Source organism: Prosopis cineraria, unplaced genomic scaffold, assembly GCF_029017545.1.
Source record: "Prosopis cineraria cultivar Desert tree isolate PC_DT_omini unplaced genomic scaffold, ASM2901754v1 PC6, whole genome shotgun sequence".
Lineage (NCBI taxonomy): Eukaryota > Viridiplantae > Streptophyta > Magnoliopsida > Fabales > Fabaceae > Prosopis > Prosopis cineraria.
In genome coordinates, this window is record NW_026555337.1 from 1,469,623 (window position 1) to 1,489,626 (window position 20,004).

The window sequence follows — 20,004 nt, forward strand, 5'->3', positions numbered from 1 at the left end:
CTGGCTTGAGTTGCCCGCCATTTCTTGTCTGTTATGACAAGACTGAGCTTTCTAGCTTCGGCCACTTGGATGGGCCTTGGACCCTACTGTTGACCGCTGGGGAGAACTTATCAGAAATGGATTTTTTATTTTCTTCCTTTTCGACAAACGATATTTTCTTCTTCTAAATGCCCACACCTTCAATTACAGATATCATACTCGTATTAGGAGTAATATATCAGAGAACAAAGTCATGCGCACTTGTTATTTTATTTATTGCAGTTTTTATATAACGACGATGGAGGAAATGATGCCTTAATGCTTTTAAATGTGTCAAATAAGATGTCATGTTAATCTAAATGTGTTATTTTTGCATACTTGGTGAGTTTTGACGATGAAATGACGGTGTAGTGACCAACTTGGATGAAAATTGGGCCCAAAACACGGAACTTTTAAAGTGAAGGTTTATCCGGCTACGAATAAAATTGTCCTTGCAATGGACCGATGCATCAAGCCACGAATAAAAAGAGCTTCCATCGGTAAGGACACCAAAAATTTATCTGCAGCGAATATCAAACATTTGGAGAGGGTTGCAATGGAAGAAAGCATACATATTGGACATGTTCAAGGTCGGATGCAAAATTTGCTATTTCTCATTTAACTTTCCACTCAGTTATTCTTCATTCTTTTATTTTATATCAATATTGATTGAAATTGTAAAATTTCTGCATTTATGTGGATTTGACGCCAATAATATTTTGGGTTATTTTGATCACTACGACTGATTTTAACAGTACATACTATTTAGATTTATATACAAACTAGTAATGGCACCAGTACTATGCATGCCGGCTAATGGATGAATTGTATACATGGAAAAAAGACACCAAGGCAGTCAACTTTGTCCAAGCAAGACTTGTTCGAGGATATGGGACTTGAATATGTGAATGAATTGAAGGGATAGTAATTAAAATCTAGCACGATTGATCATTTTAGGAAATGAAGAAGCTAAGGGGTAAAGCGGGGAAGCAACTGGAGTGGGAAAAAGGAAAAATTTTATTGACGACCCTTGGAGCAAACATAATAATAATTAAAAAAACCTTGAATTTTTAAAACCTCACTATGAGTTTGGGGTACTTAATTGAAATTAAAATTTATTGAAAAATGACAAGAGTGTCCTTGCCTCTCTGCACTTTGAAGGATGCTCTAAAATTAAATGCATGGTCGATAATCTTAAATGACAAGGCTTCAAACATTTCTTAGCCAACAATAAGATTCAAGAGAAAGTGAAAACTAAAATTTGAGATGTACAACTAGTAATTGCAATATAAAAGGATGTTTTTCAACTTATATTCAACTTAAGATTATCATGAATAATTGGTTTTTGAAGTTGAAGGACACACGTAGTGAAGCTTCCCAAACTACTTTCTAATACTTGAACTAGGATATTTGAATATCAATGACATCTCTATCACCAGAGTTCTTATCCAAGAATCTTCCTTGACTGAGTTTTAAAAGGAATTTAGTTTTGGTTATTAAACATGAAACCTTATTGATATGAGTATGTTCTATCGATATGAAATGAATACTTGAAATTCTTTCAAGTCAAAGTTGTAATGAACAAGTGCAATATGAAAATTAACAATTGTTGTAGAATAATGAACCACGCATACTAGGATGATGAATAAGTCATTCAAACATGGAATCCTACTAGTATAAGTATGTTCTATTGGTATGCCAATACTTGAAATTCTTTCAAGTTAGTATGATAATGAATAAATGCGGCAGGGAAATTAACAACTAGCCTAGGGTAATGAACCACATACACTAGGATGACAAACAAGTCATTCAAACATATTGTTATCTATTTGCTTCTAAATTGTTGTTCATTTTCCTACTAAATGTTATTTATTTACCTATTGGACTTGTTTGTAACACTGCTTTAAGAAAATGTAGCCTTTAATTGTAAATCTTTCTTGAGCTTCTACTTTATAACATAGTTAATATAATGCAACGATTCCATTCTAAAGAAATGAACAATGAACAAAACTTAGTAAGGACATAAACAAATATATCTACAGTCCAATGAAATTCTAGTTCATTTTTTATTCCCTTGTTCTTTATCATCTTCCTCAAAATCCTCCATTGTAGACTGAAATAAAAGAGAAATGATTGGAAAAGCATAGTGATGAGGTGGTCACACTTGTTCTCTTGGATCTTGTTCTTGCTTTTCAACTAGGAGCTTTGTTGTCGGATTGGTGAATTGCACAACTTGTCTGAAGTAAGGGTAGTGTTGTCACTCAAGTTGGCGACTCTCCAAGGAGAGAGAATGCTCTATTTCAACTGAATTACTTATAAAGAGATGAGGACAATCTTATCATTTCCTACTATATTTCAATTCAATTCAACACACTAGACTTGCAGTGAGGTTTTAAAAATTTAGGGGCTTTCTTATTATGTCAAGTGAAAGGGTTCTGGATGAAATTTTCCTTGAGAAAAACAAAGAAAGAGACAAAAGGGAAGAATAATATATGCAATGGAGAGTTAGAGTGTGCATTACCAAAAATAATTGTGCAACCAACCTAAAACCCATGCCTTCCCCCTTTGGCCCCTCTCTATCTATTGGATTGAATGCCAACTCATATCTTTGATGACACTGCATGTGTGTTTACCAACACCAAATAGTAATAATTAAAAAAAACAAGCTATCCAACAATGGCGATGACAAGGTGGGAAGGTGGAGTGTTCTATCTTTGACACTAGTTTTTTTTTTAAAGTGATATTTAAGGCCCTCTTAAATGAATTTATCACAACAAGAATCCATCAATTTTGTATTAAATATTGTTTTGCAAAAGGACGTATTTGTTATTGTAAAAAACTAAACCTTAACTTAAATTTTTTGTTAAGGTTTCTTTAGAAATTTAACGAGTCAAGGTTTTTAACTTTTAAAACTGAATATTTATTATTGATAATTGAAAGCACAAGTCTAATAAAATAAGTATATAAGCAATAAGTTATTCAGGTTTTGACAATTAATGCATTTGAAATTAATAATAATCTATTTGGGTGGATATGATAAGCTTAATTGCACAAGTGTTGTTTCTTCATCAATAAGTGTCCATTTGAATCTTGACAATAACTCATTTTAAATTAACAATAATTCATTTGAGTTTTAATAAGTTAGAAAAACTAATATGATGGACTTAATTGTACAAGTATTGATCATTTATATTTATTAATAAATATTCATTCAAATTTTGATAATGACCCCTTTGTGATTAACATCAATACAATCAAACCTCAACAAGTACAATGTATAAAGTTTAAGAACTCCTAATTTATAATTGACCATGTCATTAGTAAAATAACATGTGTTGTTTTAGAATTAACAACACATTATTTTATTATAATATGAAAGTAATTTACATGCTTGGATTATTACATATAATTTTTTGCCATATATAATTAAATAAGTTTAGTAGCTTGGCCATAAAACTTTTTAAGTGAATAAAAGGTCATGAGATAAAACCTCCCTTATTATCTTTATCAACTATCCTTTAATAAAAGTGTCACCGCCAATGGTGGCCACATATATGTGAGGGAGGCAAATGCACCTCATCACATAAGGAAAATTACATATGAAATATGTAAAATTTACAATCTTGCACATCTAGTTTTAAAATTTTGAACCTTTTATAATATTTAAGTTTCAAAACTTTTAAATATATGATATTCTAACCCATTGCATAAATTCAAATCAAAAAATTTAAACTGATTAGACATATTATTACGAAAAATGGATCAAGAGAGCTATTTATTTTATAATAAAATCCAACCACTCATTAATAAGTCATCTTTTTGGTAATAATTTTCTTTTCTTTCAAACCTAAGCTCTATATCAACCTTTTCAACATATTTTTACCATAATAAATTCTCAATATATTTTTCTTAAATAAAAATGTGCATGATTTTAATTATGTTATTATATTTTGTGCATAATGTAATTATTTTTACAATTATTATATTATTTTTAAAACTATTAATTTTTAAATTTTGTTATCTCACACCCCCCGATCTCAAGTATTGGCTTTACCACTAGTCACCAGCATTGAAGTTTTAGTAAGTGGCCAACAGCGACAAGAGCTTTGACAAATTTGCCACCATCGGCAATTCGAGATGCCGGTAACAATAGGGTGGCCTTTTTAATTATTTTAAACTTTAAGAGCAATTTAATAATTTTATGTAAAAAAATAAATTTCAATTATGAACTAATAAAGTACAATAAAATTTTAGAATGTTACTCTCCTTGATTAATACTTTTTTTAAATTTTTATCAATCTCTTCAATACCAATACAATAAAAATATAAGAAATAAAAGTAAGTAAAATTTTAAATATAACTTTAAAATATTTAATATAGTTATTTTTAATTAAATCAAGATATGTATATCTTTTATAAATTATTTATTCTATAATAAATTTTTATTAATTTAGTTAAAATTTTAAGATCTATTTGTCATAATTTAATTAAATATAAGTATATTAAGTATATGAGGCTAGATATATAAGTCATACCCTTATAAAATAACCCCTAACAACATGTTGGATCAGGGAAGCCACTTATACAAAGGGCTTGAATTTCCTCTTTTTTTTTAATGGAAGTGAAATATCACCAAACAAATATTTACAAATTACATGCGGAAAAAGTAAAAAGACTAGACCACATGATCAATGATATCAATCAGATCACGCATTTTAATAGTGGCATAAGCTAAATTACAAACAAAAAATGACTAGAGTATAGGGAGTCTCATTTTCATTCACAAAGATCCTTTTGTTCGTATTGGCTTAGAGCTTCTAGCAGAGCATGCCAAATCCAAGTCTCCGATGGACACCCATAAGTCATGGGTTTAGATTTTCAAGCATCCACTCCTTGAAGGGCTTGGTATAGATTGATGAGGCTATAGTTTCAGAGGCAAGACCAGCCCCTAACAAGCACCAGCAATAGAGCATTGGCGGATGATGTGGTTAATGTCTTCAATGTCAACATCACAATCCAAGCAAGTTGCATCATTAGTCATCCCATGATGTTACGCCAATTTGATAATTTGTTTTGGGAATAATGTTCTATTTTCCAAAACAAAAAAACAAAAAAATATGTTTCATTATATGTTTTCAAAAATATTTTGGAGAACAAAAAAATAAAATATTATTTAATAGAAAAATGAAAATATTAAGTGTTTTATGATTATTATTCTAGAAAATAAAAGAGAATGAGAAAAAACCACATATTATTTTTTTGTTCTTAGAACATATTTTACAAAATACTAATTCTCAAAATAATAAAATAAAAACAATTTCAAGTAGGCCTATTGTCTCTCTAAATTTGCGAGGAGAAGGTTTTTCATTAAAAGCCAAAGGAATGTTCAAATTTGTTGCAAGCCAGACCATTACCATACCCACTTTTAGTAGTGTTCAGGTTTGTTCCAGTTAAACTCCTATATGGCTGTATATGCAAAAGTAACCGAGTGTTCAGGGATTGCACAGCTTGTGAGGAGAGTTGTTGTAGCAAGTTTAAGACCAATATTAGGTGGGAGGAATCCTCAAAGAAGTGACCATTTCTAACTCCTATAATCGTTCATGTAGTCGCTTATAGGCCTTTAAAGGTTAGCCTCGAGAATGTTAGCATGTGCAAGAAATTTGAGGGGACCTATATCGCCAATCCAGTTATCTTGCTAGAAATGGACACTATTACCATTACGCAGATGCCAAGTCAAGTTAAGTTTTGTGTCCGGCTAGACTTTGGTTATCTCGTGTTAGAAGTAAGAAGCAAATTGGGTATGGAAGATATACTTATTCCTTTTTGACCAGTTATACTTGGCACGAAGAACTTGAACCCAAAGCTTGTTTGGTTGACTTAGGAAGTTGAAAGTAGCTTTAAAGAGGAAGGCATGATTTTGTGTTTCTATGAGTTTGATCTTACAGCCACTATTGGCTAGAGGTTGGCACATTTTACTCCATTAGAGCATGGATATTCGACAAATCATCACTCAAAATGATGGCATGCAATTTCTTCGCTAGTCTCTACACTGATACTTAACATTAGTGAAACCCTATGGTTCATGAGGTATGTCCCCTCCCTTATTCAATGCTTCTCTTACCATTTTAAATGTTGATGTGTCACTTAACGAGGTTGAGATTTCTCTGTTTGATATGAAGCCTTTCCAAGCATCTGACCCTGATGGACTTCATGCCCTATTCTACCAAAGTGAGTGGGATATTGTGGGTCAATTTTTATTCAAAGTGGTGCACAATGTATTCAATGGAGAACCTATAGATCCTAGACTCAATAACACTCTTATATCCCTAATTCCTAACCTAACAAACATCAAAGAATTCTAACCTATAAGCTTATGCTTTGAAGCTTACAAAGTCATTACTAGAGTCCTGGCCAACCATCTTAAATTAGTAATGTCAAACCTCATCCTCCCCTACCAATTAAGTTTTATGAAAGGTGAAACATCATAATCACACAAGAAGTAATCCACTCCATGAGGAGCAAACAATGCAAAAAGAAATGGTATGCTATCAAAGTAGAATTGGAGAAAGCCTTCGATGAGCTCAACTGGAATGTCATTCAAGATATACTCATAGATGCTAGCTTCCTTATCAAATTCATTTGAGTTGTAATGCAAGCATTAGGAATGAGAGCCATTCTAAAGCACCGGCAAGGTCGGGGGTACCGTATAACCTTACATCCTCATGCTTTATATAGAAATATCATCTTAAGCCATCCATAAATAAGTCTAATAAGGCAACTGGAATATCATTAAGATGGGTAGAAAAGGACCACCATTATCACACCTCTTCTTCGCAGACATGCTCTTCTTTAGAAAAGTCTCCATAAGGCAAATTCTTCTGATGTGAAAATTTATGAAAGACTTTTATGGTGCATCAGGTCAAAGGGTTAGCCAAAGTAAAGCACGTATCCACTTCTCAAGAAATGTTTCAAGAAGGAACCAAAGTCAGGTTTGCAATATATTGAAACTCAAATGTACAAAATGTCTTGGTCATTACCTAATGGTACTTGTGCTTCACAATAGAGTTGCTAAAGACACATATGGGTATATCTTAGAGACAATTCAACAGAAGCTTACAAGTTGGAAAGCTACCTCCCTTTCTCTTGTAAGTCACATAACTCTTGCCAAAGCTACACTAAGTTCAATCCTTTATTATGCAATACAAACAACCATGCTATTGATATCTTGCTCTAAGTTAATAGAAAAAATCATTAGGAACTTCCTCTAGGGTACTAATGTTCAATCTTAGAAAGTCAATTTATTCCTTCCTCCTTTTTAGCACCCATGAGAGAGGTATAGATATAAATTGTTCAAATTTAATTTAAACTTAAATTTAATATTTTTATTTTTAAAAATAAAAAAATTATATAAATGGTAAAAGAAAACTAATAAACCTATTCTCTAATCTATATAGTTTAGATTAACATATGAATGGTCTTGTAAATTTTTATTTCAATAAATTTAAAATAAAAATAAAAAACATTAAATTTGTATCGTTTATATTATTTAGTCTAGACGATCCAAATCTATGTCTAAGAGAGCTAAAATTAATCGAAATCATCAAAATGTAATCTGATTAGAGGTGGAGAGGAAGGCTTCTCTCAATGGATGAAATTCCAAGGGCCAATAACCCTCTAAATGCTTGGGGACCACCCTACCCACTTCAACACACCAAGGGATCAGATACCTTTTTCATCTCTAATGTTAATTATTGCCTTATTTTTTCTTCTGGGGGCTAAATCCTAACTTGACTTCTTTCAAATTTTTTCAAAAAATAAAATATACGCAAAGCCAATTGGGAATATGACATTAAAATTTCTTTAAACTATCTAAATGACATTTGATCTTTTAAAATGTCATAATTTTTTTTAAATCCTTACGGACTTTTCTATCATTAAGAAATAAATATAAAAGACCAAATTTTTCTTGATTAAAATACAAATCCCAAATCTCAAAATAGATACTTACAAACTTGAAAATTGTTATTGAATTTTTGTAATTTAAAAAAAATTGTGAATATTAAAAAAACTTATAAATAACAATTAATATTTAAAATTAATTTTAAATGTGAATTTATGAATTGCTTCTTGTGAATTTAAAAAAAAAATTATAAATCTTAAAACAAAACTTGAAAAAATCAATTGATATTTGCAACACTTAAAAAATATCAAAATTTCAAATATAAACTTGCAACTTGCAATTGAATTCTTGCAAATTAAAAAAAATTATAGATATTAAACCAAAACTTGCAAATCAAGGACATAAAATATCTGTTCTGAAACTTGAAATTTTTATTTCAATCCACAACAATTTAATTTTTTATATTAATTCTTTAATAATATAAAAGCTTCTAAGACTCCAAAATAAAAAATTGTGGAGGCAAGAGTAATTGGCTGTACCCACAATTTCGTTGTCCTTGTATTTTACAGACGTCCGATGTACTATACCCTTGTAAAATGCTACATTCTATGCACTAATTATGTTTTTAATTGAACCAGAATATCTTCTGAAATTAGAATGTTTAGAAAGACAACCTCAACGTAAGATTCATTCCGTCCACCTTCTTCCGAACGAAGTACGGAATGGAGCCCACATCAAACCGCAGTTTCAAACGACACTAATAGGCGATGTTCCCATTTATGCTAAAACTAGGGAGGTTCCGCATTATTTGCCCGCCAAATGTCTGGGTGATTACACCATTTTTAGACACAAATTTAACCATTAACCAAAATCCATGAGATCGCCCTACTCATGAGATCCAAGAAAACATTATTTATTCAGCATTCGTGCTGCCTACACACAAGCTCCGAGTATAGACCACCAACCGCACATTACGGCGCTCTTGCCATAAAGCTTCTTCACTATATATTTCAATTCTTCTTCACGGTAGCAGAGTTGATGATGTCCACGAACTCCGGCTAATTACAAAACAATCTAACTTAGAAGCCACTTAAAAAAAAAAAAAAGTAAAGCAAGAAACAATCACAAAAAATAACAAAAGGCCTTGACAATTAATAATCACCTTCAAAGAAGCACCACCGACCAAAAATCCATCAACATCTGGCTGACCCGCCAATTCGTTGCAGTTTGCTCCATTTACCGAACCTGCGTTCAGTAAGTTCAGCTATTAAAGCCTCATTTTTTATTTTTTCTCCATTGAAAAAGAGAGAGGAATGAAAATGAAAAGCTCAGAACAATCTCCAATGGAAGACGAACATGATTATTCTTTAACATCTCCCTGATTGCACAAAACAAAACGGACATGAGGTGAAGTTTAATAAGAGGGGGTACCTCCATAGATAATTCGGACAGATGTTGCAACTTCAGCACTAACATTGCCATGGATCCATTTCCTCAATTCAGCATGGACCTTATAGCCCAACCATCCAACACATTGTAAGAACTAGTATTCAACATATGCTTTTACAGAAAATGAGATACCAGACAAGTACATGGCTGGAAAGGAGACACGTCAACATCCTAATTGTGATAGGAACAATTAAATAAATAAATAAACAAAAGGTTTCAGACAAAGCTAATAACAAACCAAAAAATATCAAGAACAACAAAAGCGATCAAGCAAAATTGTTTTCTTTTTCATGTATGACTAAAAATTTCACTTCTATCATTAATTGAGTTCCTGACACCAAACATTTCATTAAAATGGGAATTTCGGTATCAACAACTACGTTGGTGGTGAATTAGAGGAAGGCCTACCTCTTGTGCTTGAGCAGGAGTCGCAACCTTCCCTGTCCCAATGGCCCAAACTGGCTCATATGCCAAAACAACATTATCCCAATTTGTTACTTTAGCTGCACACAGAATTGAAATCAGTCAAATAAGATATACAGTATTGAATTAACCTATCTTTGGTAGAAAAGAAGTTCAGGTAAAACATATTAAGAATATTCCATCATTGAGAATGTTACAAATACAGGCACCTGCAATAGCTTTAGTTTGTTCAGCAACCACAGCCATTGTCGAACCAGCTTCACGCTGTTCAAGAGTCTCCCCAATGCAAGCAATAACTTTCAGACCTTGAGAAAGTGCGTATGCAACTTTATCTCCCACAAACTGAAGTAAGTAGGAAATATAACTTTGAGCAATATTACACTTGGTTAGCACAATAAGGGGGAAAATCCTAACAAAAAAGAAACACTTACACACGATACACAAAAGAAGTTGAACACTGTACCTCATTTGATTCATTTAAAAGCTGCCTCCTTTCGGAGTGACCAAGAATGACCCAATTGATTCCCAAGTTAACAAGCATTTCAGCACTGACACATCACAAACACCGAAGCTATATTAAATCCCAAAAGATTAAAGTGAAAGATTTTTTTTTTTTGTTTTATTGAATTGCTCCAAGACCAACAATGTTATATGATAATGAATATTTGACTTTAAAGGGTCAAGAACATAATGGCGTGCATGATCCATTTAACTAACCCTACTTCGTGGAATAAAAATACTTCTTGTTTGGTGGCAGGGAGCAACACAAGCCTATCACTAACCAACACACAGAAAAAAGTGCAATAGACATATACTTAAAAGACAAAATGTCATGAGTCCTACGTTGGGAGGCTACATTCGTGGAATGTGGTTTATAAGTAAGATGGGCACTCTCCCCTTACAAGACATCCTTTTGGGGGTAAGTTCTACCCCAAGAGCTTGTGATCGTGACATTGGTGCTCTCATTGAGAGCCTCCGTCTGCAGAAAGAGTTGCCCACAGAGAGGCTAACTGGCCGCAGGCCGAGTGAAGCGCCGTGGAGCATGAGCCGTCACAGACGCTGGCTCTTGAGAGGTGGGCTATGTCATGAGTCCCACATTGGGAGACCACATTGGTGAAGTGTGGTTTATAAGTAAGCTAGACACCCTCCCCCTATAAGGTGCCTTTTGAGGGTGAGTTCCACCCAGAGGGCTTGTAGTTGTGACACAGAAACTCCCAATAATTAACAACACACAATGCTTTACTACTAGAAAAGGGAAAAATAAGATGGGCACTCTTAGGTCGTCTAATGGGGAAGAGAAAATGAGCAATAAATCATATCAGGTTTTTCCAACATTGATAGAAAATCAATTGACATTATATGAAAAGCATTGATGTGAGAACAGGGAAGAATTAACTCATTGCATACCTAACCTCTCCGGTAAAAGCACCACCTTTCCGAACCCAACAGTTTTGTGCCGAAACATGAAAGTCAGACCGCAATAAGCTCTTGACAAGAGGAAGAAAAACGAAGGGAGGACTGACAACAACTTCTGCACAAGAGAAAAAAATGAAATTAATTTCAAATATGCCCGAATATCTAAGAGAGGTTTTCTATTCCTAATTATTTTACGAGATAGTTATAGCAGGAGATCACTTATAAAATTTGAATATCATTATAGCAACTAGAAGAGAAATGTTGTTATCTAGGATTCCAGATAAGCAACTGAAAATGGAAATAATCGTTACTTTTTGGAACTGTATATCTACACGACTAGAGTTCTCAGACCAAACTACAACCACATAAGAGAGCGGAAGTTCCTAAGCCGCCTGGGCAAATGCCAAGTATCATTTAGATTGAGATGTGCATAAACCTTGCTTGACGCAAAAATAAAGAAGCCCAAGAAAACCTGGCTAAAACTCACCAACAACATCTTCCCCAGGTACTTGAGCTTCATTCAAAGTGGTAACAATCTTCTTCACCTCTTCACTGGTCCCATTCTGCAATATTGACAACTCTATACATCAGCTACTTAAGAACAGGCGTTGATTTGATTGCATTGCATCCATAGTACAATAAAAACACGTTCATTAAACAAGAAATTTGACGCAATCAATCAATCCCGTAATCTCAGACAAAAGCGCACTAAAGTTTAACACTAACGGAGCTGTGCTTGTGCTTGATATCATCACAATAAGGTCAATCAACAATTTTCATAGAGCATATCTCGATCCCAAGGGTGTAACTGCTAAGTAGTAATTCGATCGGGGAAAGGATATCTGAGATTCAGAGATCACGTGATCCCGATTCAAATGAATTCAGAAACGAGAAATGAACCCCAAGCTCACTATCAATCCTCCGATCTGATTGCCGGTGACCCGAAGACAACACTTATAGAATGATCGCCACTGATAGTGACGAACTCCCACCTTTCACCAATTTTAATTATAAATATAAAAAAGATTTTCAAAAAAATTAGAAATGCAGATACAGATGTAGAGATAGTGAAGAGACGATAGACTTAGAAACATACGCATTTCCAGTTGCCACCGACAAAAAACTTCCTGCCCATCGTTCTTTTAGCTTCGAATCCACCGATGAACTCAATTCCTTCCGCCGATGTTCTCGTGATACAAGTGACAGGCGTGAAAGGGGTAAGAAGCCTTTTATAGTGCAAATTACTGAATAAGTTTAGGGTTAGGAGTTAGGACTTGTGTTTCCTCCAGAGTCCAAATCCAAGGCTTTCTCGTCTACTTTTCTTTTATTTCCCTTTTTTTTATGTGGTCAAAACAACCCGTTGTTTTCAGAAGTACGTTAATGAAAAAAGAAATGCAGCCAATTTTCTTTTCGTGAATAATAAAAGATATTTTGCATACTGATGTAAATATTAAAATAGGCGAGGCTAAAAGATGGAATAGAAATGCATTGAGGATAAACCAATTTCCACTTGAGGCTGAAAACGACGGGTAGATATTACATGAGAGCAAGGCATGGAATAGAAATGCATTGAAGAAAGACTTGTTTCTAAAAAGGGAGAACCAGTGATTTAAAAAACTAAATTGAACAAAAAGATTAAACTGTTGATTGATCAGGCTAACAGTTTGGTTAAGAAAAAAAAAACAATTTAAAAAGTTGGATCGAATTAGGTCATTTTGAACTGACGATCAGATCGGGAACTAAAATCAAGCTAAAAATTGGTTTTGGTTTTCAAAAACTAAAACTATTCAAAAAATGTCTCTTTTTATTTTTTTTGTCAAATTTTTTTAAAAAATGATCAATTTTTTTAATTATTTGATATTATATTATATCATGTGATTTATTAAGTCATGATAAATTTAAAATACTTAATTTTATTTTTAAATTAAGTAATAATTTCATATTTATTTATTATATTTAAATTATTATATATATATATAATTTTTAAATTTAACTATTATATTATTAATTTAATCATTAATCTAACTTAATGAGGCATGCAAACCGTGAACCGTTACATTGGGAAAAACACTTGGCTGCAATCCTAGATGCCCATGGTCCATACCATCCACAACTTATATGCAACAAAGTAATCGTGTGGCAACATTTAAACCAATTTTTTTGGCCAAAAAAATATTTAAACCAATTTTCAAAAAAGTTATCTAATTAACCGGCAATATCCAATGACCACAACCAAACGTGAAGACATCTTATTCATCGAACCACTTGTTCCATGTATATCTTAACCTCTTAAATGTCAATAGTTTCCACCACAATATCCAAAACATCGATCGCCAAAACACTTCTCATTTGCGTGAAAGTAGAAGCGCCACTGAGATTACAGGACAATATTTCTTTTCCTTCCTTTTTTCTCCCTTTCCAGAAAAACCTCTAAATCATGTGATAGAAGCAGTGACAGACGTTGTAGGATAACGGGTCATTTGTTTGAAAATGTTCGGATATATGGTCTGAACAGGTCTAGCATCTACATCAATGCCTGGAGTAATATTCGCTAATCTAGCCCTTCTCTTCACAAATTTCAGGTTTGACCCATTGAATCACGAGATCTCAACTACCAGCAGCCGGAAGAGCGAAGACTACGATCACAAGATCTGGCTAGCCACAAGCCTCTACTATTGAATAAGTTTCCCTGAGTTCCGACTTTGATGATGACGTTACACCCAAATATTATCGAATCACTGAGTTAGGTTCCGTCTTCTGATGATCAACGTCATAAACTGTGCAAGCTGATCTTTGAGTCCCAAGCAAGCAATGACGAAAATAGAACAGTGGGTGCACGTAAAATCGCTTCATTCTTCGCACGTAATCATCGAGTTGTGTCTGAGATGGAAGGAGGGGCTAACAAAGACCTGCGCGGATGAGTGCCGAAATTTATTTATTTATTATTATTATTATTATTATTTTTAATAAAATTAAAACTCAAAATATTGAAAATTGAATCGATCATTAAACCTGTCGAAATAACGGTTCAAGAGTTAGTGGTTTAATTAGGGGTCTGACTGATTATAATTAAAATAATAAAATTTAATTAAAACATGCAAACATATATTTATTGACTATGAAAAAAATACTTAAATAAATAAAAACCACTTATTCTAAAAATATTCTTTAAAACTGATACTTTGTAATAATAATATTTTAAATGTTCATTTTTGAAAAGCTTGTGACTAACACTAATTTTTTTATTTTTTAATTTTGAAAGATGTGACTAACACTAATTATTAATGTCAAAATTGAAAAGTCAAAAAAGGTAACAAGTCCAAAAAAGGTAAAAAATGCATGTATCAATGAATTTTACATCTTCATTTTTTAGACAATAATTGATTGGAAGAAAGGAAAAGGAAGGAGGGGAGAGGTTTTGGAGGGGTTTCCCTCCCCTTCACCTTACTAAACAAAGGGAGGGGAGCGTATTTTCCTTCTCTTTCCCTCTAACCAAACATAGGCATATTTAGTTTCCTCTCAAGTCTCAAGTGATCCGATTTTCTTGCTCTCTCTTTCTTAGGTGCCCTGTCTTGAATTGGTGGGGCTTAGAAAATTTCTCCACACCAACAAGTCGGAGATGCAAGTCACTTTCATCTGCTCTCTCTCGTCTTTCCTTCATCATTTTTTATATGTTATCATCTTTTTCTTTTTCTGTTTTTTTTATCCCTTTCCTTCAATCCATCCAAATTCCATATGGTTTATCTCTTTAAAAACCAAGAGAGCAACGGCCGATGAGAAGAGTTTGAACTAGGAGAGTGATGATAGTAGAGAGGACAGCAATGATGGTAGATGATTGGGGATCAACCAAGCAAGGCCAAAGAGAGCAATGATTAACTTGAGCTAGGGCTAAGGCTAGAGCTAGAGATGACTGGTGGGATTTTGAAATTGAACGTGAGTGTTCAACTTTGAGACAAAAATTGATCACAAGTTCATTTTTTGTATTTTTCAGTTTTTTTAAGTAACCTGGTCAACCCATGTAACCTGTCAAGTTATCCAGATTATACCAGGTCACATCCTGAATGGGTTACATGGAAAACCGGACTGGTGTAGAGGCTGATTCATGGGTTCAACCGGGCGGTTTTCCATGCAACGCTAAAACCTTCACACCAACAAGAAGAAAACAGTACCAAAATTTATTCATTACGAATTTTTAGTCAAACAGGCAACAGCCACAATATAATTGGACAAGCAAAATATTAGATAATCTTCCGGAAAAGATGCTTTACAAAAGAGCTTATCACAGACAACGTTGAGTTTCTAACTCTTTTGAATTTTAAAGGGGCCTGTGGTCGATGTCTGACAAAATCCTAAATACAGTGTAGCTGAAACCCGACTTGGTCTAATTGCAGTTCTCAATCTTGTGTGGCCGCTCCTTGATTGAGCTCTGCGAACCTCATGCCAACACGCATGGAGTGCTTCAAAAACTTCTCTGCACATCTTCGAACACAGCTTTCCTCTTGCTTTTGCAGGGATTTATGCTTGAAGGTGTCAACACAATCATTAAAGCATCTCTCCACCAGTGAATTGTACATTCTTAGACTGCAACCAAGTTATTACAATTAGACTCACACCTGACACCTCACACCAAGCAATGCTTCAACAAGAAGAGCAAACAAGACATTGAAAGAGCCACATCGTAATGGCAGCATAAAAATAATCGAAGCATATTTATACCATCGCCCTACCTTTCTTTGTGGACACTAATTTTTTATAAATTTGACTAATTGCATTTCTCATAGAGGGCAGTCGAATCAAACTACATGGAAATGAACAAACAAAAAAGTGCTACACATAGAACCGTATAGAATTTTATACTTAAACCGAAACCATGGCCTGCACTGACAGAAATGTGGTAAACTAAATATCACATATTCAATCTTCCTTTGATCAGTCACCAGAGGTGCTGTAAAAGATACAAGGCATGACCCAGACAGTACATTATACGGATCAAAACAGGGCACATCCTGCGCACCGAAAAGGCGACTTCTAGGTACATTGGATCAGAATTTATTTCAAGGACAACTGCTAGCAAAGACTGGTTAATAACATCTAAGATCAGTAAAAGAAAAGGAAAACCCCTAACAAATTGTTGTTCCCAAAACGTCCAGGTGCAACATGAACATGTTGATCTGGTTTTAAGGAGAACTTCGCTCTGGCTTCACAGGAAGAGCACCACAAGGATTAAAAGATGTCTGGTACTCATGAATTACAAAGTAATACGAAGCCCCAGAATCGGAATGTAAGTCCAAATCTGACGGTCTATACCGCCAAACTGACAAAGACTTAACTTTAGGCTATTCCATCTTCGCAGAATATCAGAGCCCCGAACTCGTTTCACAAGATGGACTTGCATACACGAAATACATGAAATCGTAAGGTGCAATCACACGGAAAATATTTGTGCGAGAGTAGAGGAACCTGTCTCGGATTTGGAGCTGATCGATCATGGCGGACATTCTGAGCTTATCTTCCTCTGGAAGGGCTTCCAGATCTCCTAGCATGCTCTTGTCCATGTTTGATCCACCGACGAATCGCACTGACAGAACGATTTTCTTCGTGTACTACCCTGTTCCCTCGATTTTGTTATGCGCGCGTGGTCACCCAACCTTCTCCGCTGGCTTTACGGCCAACAAACAAAACCCTAGCCTTGCTGGGCTTGGCGTTAATCTTCTTTGGGTGCATTAAGAGTTAATCTTAATCTCAGTTCCAAACGGTGTCGTTATGGCAGCAAATGTTGAACTGACCGAAGGGAGAGTCAATCAAGTTTTGTAGCCTTGTAATTCTTCATAGGCCCAATATTTTTTGGGCTTTGCGTTTATCAACCCTCGGCTACTACTATCCTCATTCACTTTGTTGTATAGGACCAGCATTCATTCTGGTTTGGGAACCCAGGTAGTGGGCTAGGCCCATGAATAAAAAGGCGAAAATAAGCGACTTTATCAAAAAAAGGGGGGGCAAAACAGAAGCATTAAAGATAGCAAAACAAATTGAGAAAGATGTGTCAATTATTTATGTATTTGAAATTTTTATAGGCTGTTGATTTTTTTCATACTACAAAATCGATATTCAGAAAATGATTGATCAGATAACAAAACAAGTCAATTCAAAGACATTTTTCTAAATGGATGAAAGGGAAGGGAATTTGATATTAACCTCCAGGTGTCGCACGATGCAATCGTTGAGGAAGTCATTGTTCAACTAGGCGGAGCTTTCAATCTGTGCAACTGAAATGATTATTTATGATTTATGATTCATGACTTATGACCCTATAACTATGAAATTAATAATCTACTGCTCCACGTTGATCCCATGACGCTTTGTGCCTCAAGTTTCTGTCCAAATTCTCAACTTTAAGAGCCTGTTTGGTTGGAGGGAGAGGAGGGGAGGGGCTCCGGAGAGGAGGGGTTATTTTTAAAATTTCTCCTCCCCTCCTCTCCAAAGCCTCCCCTTCAAATTGGAGGGGAGCTTCCCTCCCCTCCCCCTCTTCCCCCTCTCCTTCCCTTCCTTTCACTCTCCTCTTTTTTTTTTTTTTCGAACCAAACATGCTTTAAATTTTATCAGAGCTTTGCTTACAATCAAGATTTCCAAAACTTCTATCTTTTCATCAATGGCCTGTTTGGGCTCCCACTTGTAGAGCAAAACTCCTTCTGTAAAAAAGGCAATTAACGCGCCTCACAATTCAACCCCGGTGCCCCCACTCATTACTTGAGTTAGATATGTTGACCTTAAACGTCCTAGAGTTTTCATGGATTTACTGTTTCAAACACTGAAAAATATTAATAACAATAAAATAAAACAAATAGCATTTGGACAAAACATCATTTGAAAATAAATATTCTACATAATTCCTCTTTGACTTCTTCTCCTCCCATACATCATCAACTCCCGTTTTCTATTTTCTTTTCTTTATTTTTTTTTTAATAATTGATGAAGCCCCACTTCATTTGATTCATAAAACTTGGATGCGGCATCAAGTTTGGAAATGTCCACCCTGTTGACAAATTAACAGCAACAGCAAAATGGGCACACCCATGCTTCATGAATTCAAGAAACAAGCTTCTTTCTTCCTCAAGGAGAAAATCAAGACTGCCAGATTAGCTCTCACGGATGTTACCCCTGCTCAACTGTATGATTATTTCTTCTTCTTCTTCTTCTTCCAATTAATTTTCTATTATCGATCACTTCTTAGTCCCCTCCATAATCAAAGATGGCTCTAGTTCTGGCTATAGATCTCTGGTTTTCTTCCTGTTTGATGTTTTTTTATTCGCAGGATGACAGAAGAGGCTACAAATGGGAATCCGTGGGCCCCAGATTCCCCAACACTCAGATCAATTTCGAAGGCTGCTTTTGAAGTCGATGATTATTGGAGGATTGTGGAGATTCTGCACAAAAGGTTTATCGCCCTTTCCTCCTTTCTTTCTTTCTATTCCCTGGGCCTCTGATCAGTGACTTGTAATCTCTTCAAGTTTTGCAGTTTGCCTTTCTTACCCAAAAAACAAAACAAAACAAAAGTGATAATGGATGATTGAATGGTATGATTTTGAAACAGGCTGGTTAAATTTGAAAAGAAGAACTGGAGGGCCTCTTATAATTCTCTGATCGTGATTGAGCACCTGTTGACTCATGGACCTGAAAGTTTTGCACAAGAACTCCAGGATGACAAAGATGTCATCTGTCAGATGATCGGCTTTCAGTACGTTGATGAAACGGGGTGCGTTTTTTGTAATCTTTTGGTCTGCTTCATTAGTATCCCCAAAGCATAAAAATACAGGGACGTCTTGTCAACTAATAAAAATGTTATGCCAAAAGTTCTCTATGAAATCTTCCTAAAAATTTAATTTTTTTCCGGGAAGCGAAAGAGAGCTCGTGAATTGTATTGTTCTTGACACTCGTGGCACCAATTTGTGAGCTCACTTGGAGTATTGTGCAGATTCAATTGGGGTTTAAACGTCAGAAAGAAAGCAGATAGAATATTGAAACTGCTAGAAGAAGGGCATGTTCTTAAAGAAGAGAGAGATCGAGCTCGCAGGCTTTCCAAAGGCATCCAAGGGTTTGGAAGTTTCAGCCAACGCTCATCTGCACAAACCAGTTTACGACAAGCACCACCGTCATCAGCATCATTTGGCACATTTAACTCTGATGTCAGCAGCCATGAAAACCACAACTCTGACTCAACCAGAGGCCAGAACGATGTGGCTAAAAATCAGATGCTTCAGAAGTCTGAAACAAGAATAAAAGAAAACGTGGCTCCTGACAGGGAGGAGCTGCGCCAATGGAACTTGAAAGGGGAATCAAATTCACTTCTGGATCGTAGCAACCAAGACTCCAGTCTTGGTAACTTCAAAGAGGAAGGTGATCACCCCTTTAATTCAACAGAGAAGCATGCCTCTGTTTCTCTGCTTTCTGCCAGAGGAGGAATACTACAGGGCTGTTGAAGCAATGTAAACATTTGTATGGAGCCACAAAAAGCTCTGCAATTTTGCTCGTTCCCAGTAGAAAACCAGCCGAAGGTCTGCGATGCTATTCATGCATGTGGGCATGCCGTATGCTTAATTACTTTTTGGTTACTTCAGCCATCATTCACTGAGCAATTACTGTGGTCATGTATCTACTTTTTAATCGAAGTTCGCCTTCACTGGCCAGTGGCCACTGGACAGTTTAAGGCATCTCAAATAGTCTGTTGACAGGCATGTCCAGCAACGTTAGTGAAGCATAATAAAAAGGATCCTGCTCTTTTGGCGAGGCCTATTTATTTC

The 20,004-nt window shown here is 35.0% G+C and overlaps 3 protein-coding genes across 3 annotated transcripts; 1 reads left to right on the top strand and 2 right to left on the bottom strand.

Moving 5' to 3' along the window:
* Positions 1 to 8,663: 8,663 nt before the first annotated feature.
* LOC129312353 (triosephosphate isomerase, cytosolic) lies at positions 8,664 to 12,474 on the bottom strand. Its single transcript, XM_054954907.1, has 9 exons — positions 12,303 to 12,474; positions 11,694 to 11,769; positions 11,198 to 11,321; positions 10,254 to 10,338; positions 10,000 to 10,132; positions 9,776 to 9,870; positions 9,350 to 9,428; positions 9,081 to 9,163; positions 8,664 to 8,976 (listed from the first exon to the last, which is right to left on the bottom strand). The coding sequence occupies exons 1-9, from the start codon at positions 12,339 to 12,341 to the stop codon at positions 8,929 to 8,931; spliced, it is 762 nt and encodes a 253-aa protein (XP_054810882.1). The 5' UTR covers positions 12,342 to 12,474; the 3' UTR covers positions 8,664 to 8,928.
* Positions 12,475 to 15,360: 2,886 nt separating this feature from the next.
* Positions 15,361 to 16,910, bottom strand: LOC129312794 (mitochondrial import inner membrane translocase subunit Tim9). The gene is made up of 2 exons (XM_054955519.1): positions 16,667 to 16,910; positions 15,361 to 15,787 (listed from the first exon to the last, which is right to left on the bottom strand). The coding sequence occupies exons 1-2, from the start codon at positions 16,759 to 16,761 to the stop codon at positions 15,601 to 15,603; spliced, it is 282 nt and encodes a 93-aa protein (XP_054811494.1). The 5' UTR covers positions 16,762 to 16,910; the 3' UTR covers positions 15,361 to 15,600.
* Positions 16,911 to 17,897: 987 nt separating this feature from the next.
* LOC129312793 (epsin-3-like) lies at positions 17,898 to 20,000 on the top strand. Its single transcript, XM_054955517.1, has 4 exons — positions 17,898 to 18,374; positions 18,519 to 18,641; positions 18,798 to 18,959; positions 19,179 to 20,000. Exons 1-4 carry the CDS (start codon positions 18,268 to 18,270, stop codon positions 19,681 to 19,683), a joined length of 897 nt encoding a protein of 298 aa, XP_054811492.1. The 5' UTR covers positions 17,898 to 18,267; the 3' UTR covers positions 19,684 to 20,000.
* Positions 20,001 to 20,004: the final 4 nt, after the last annotated feature.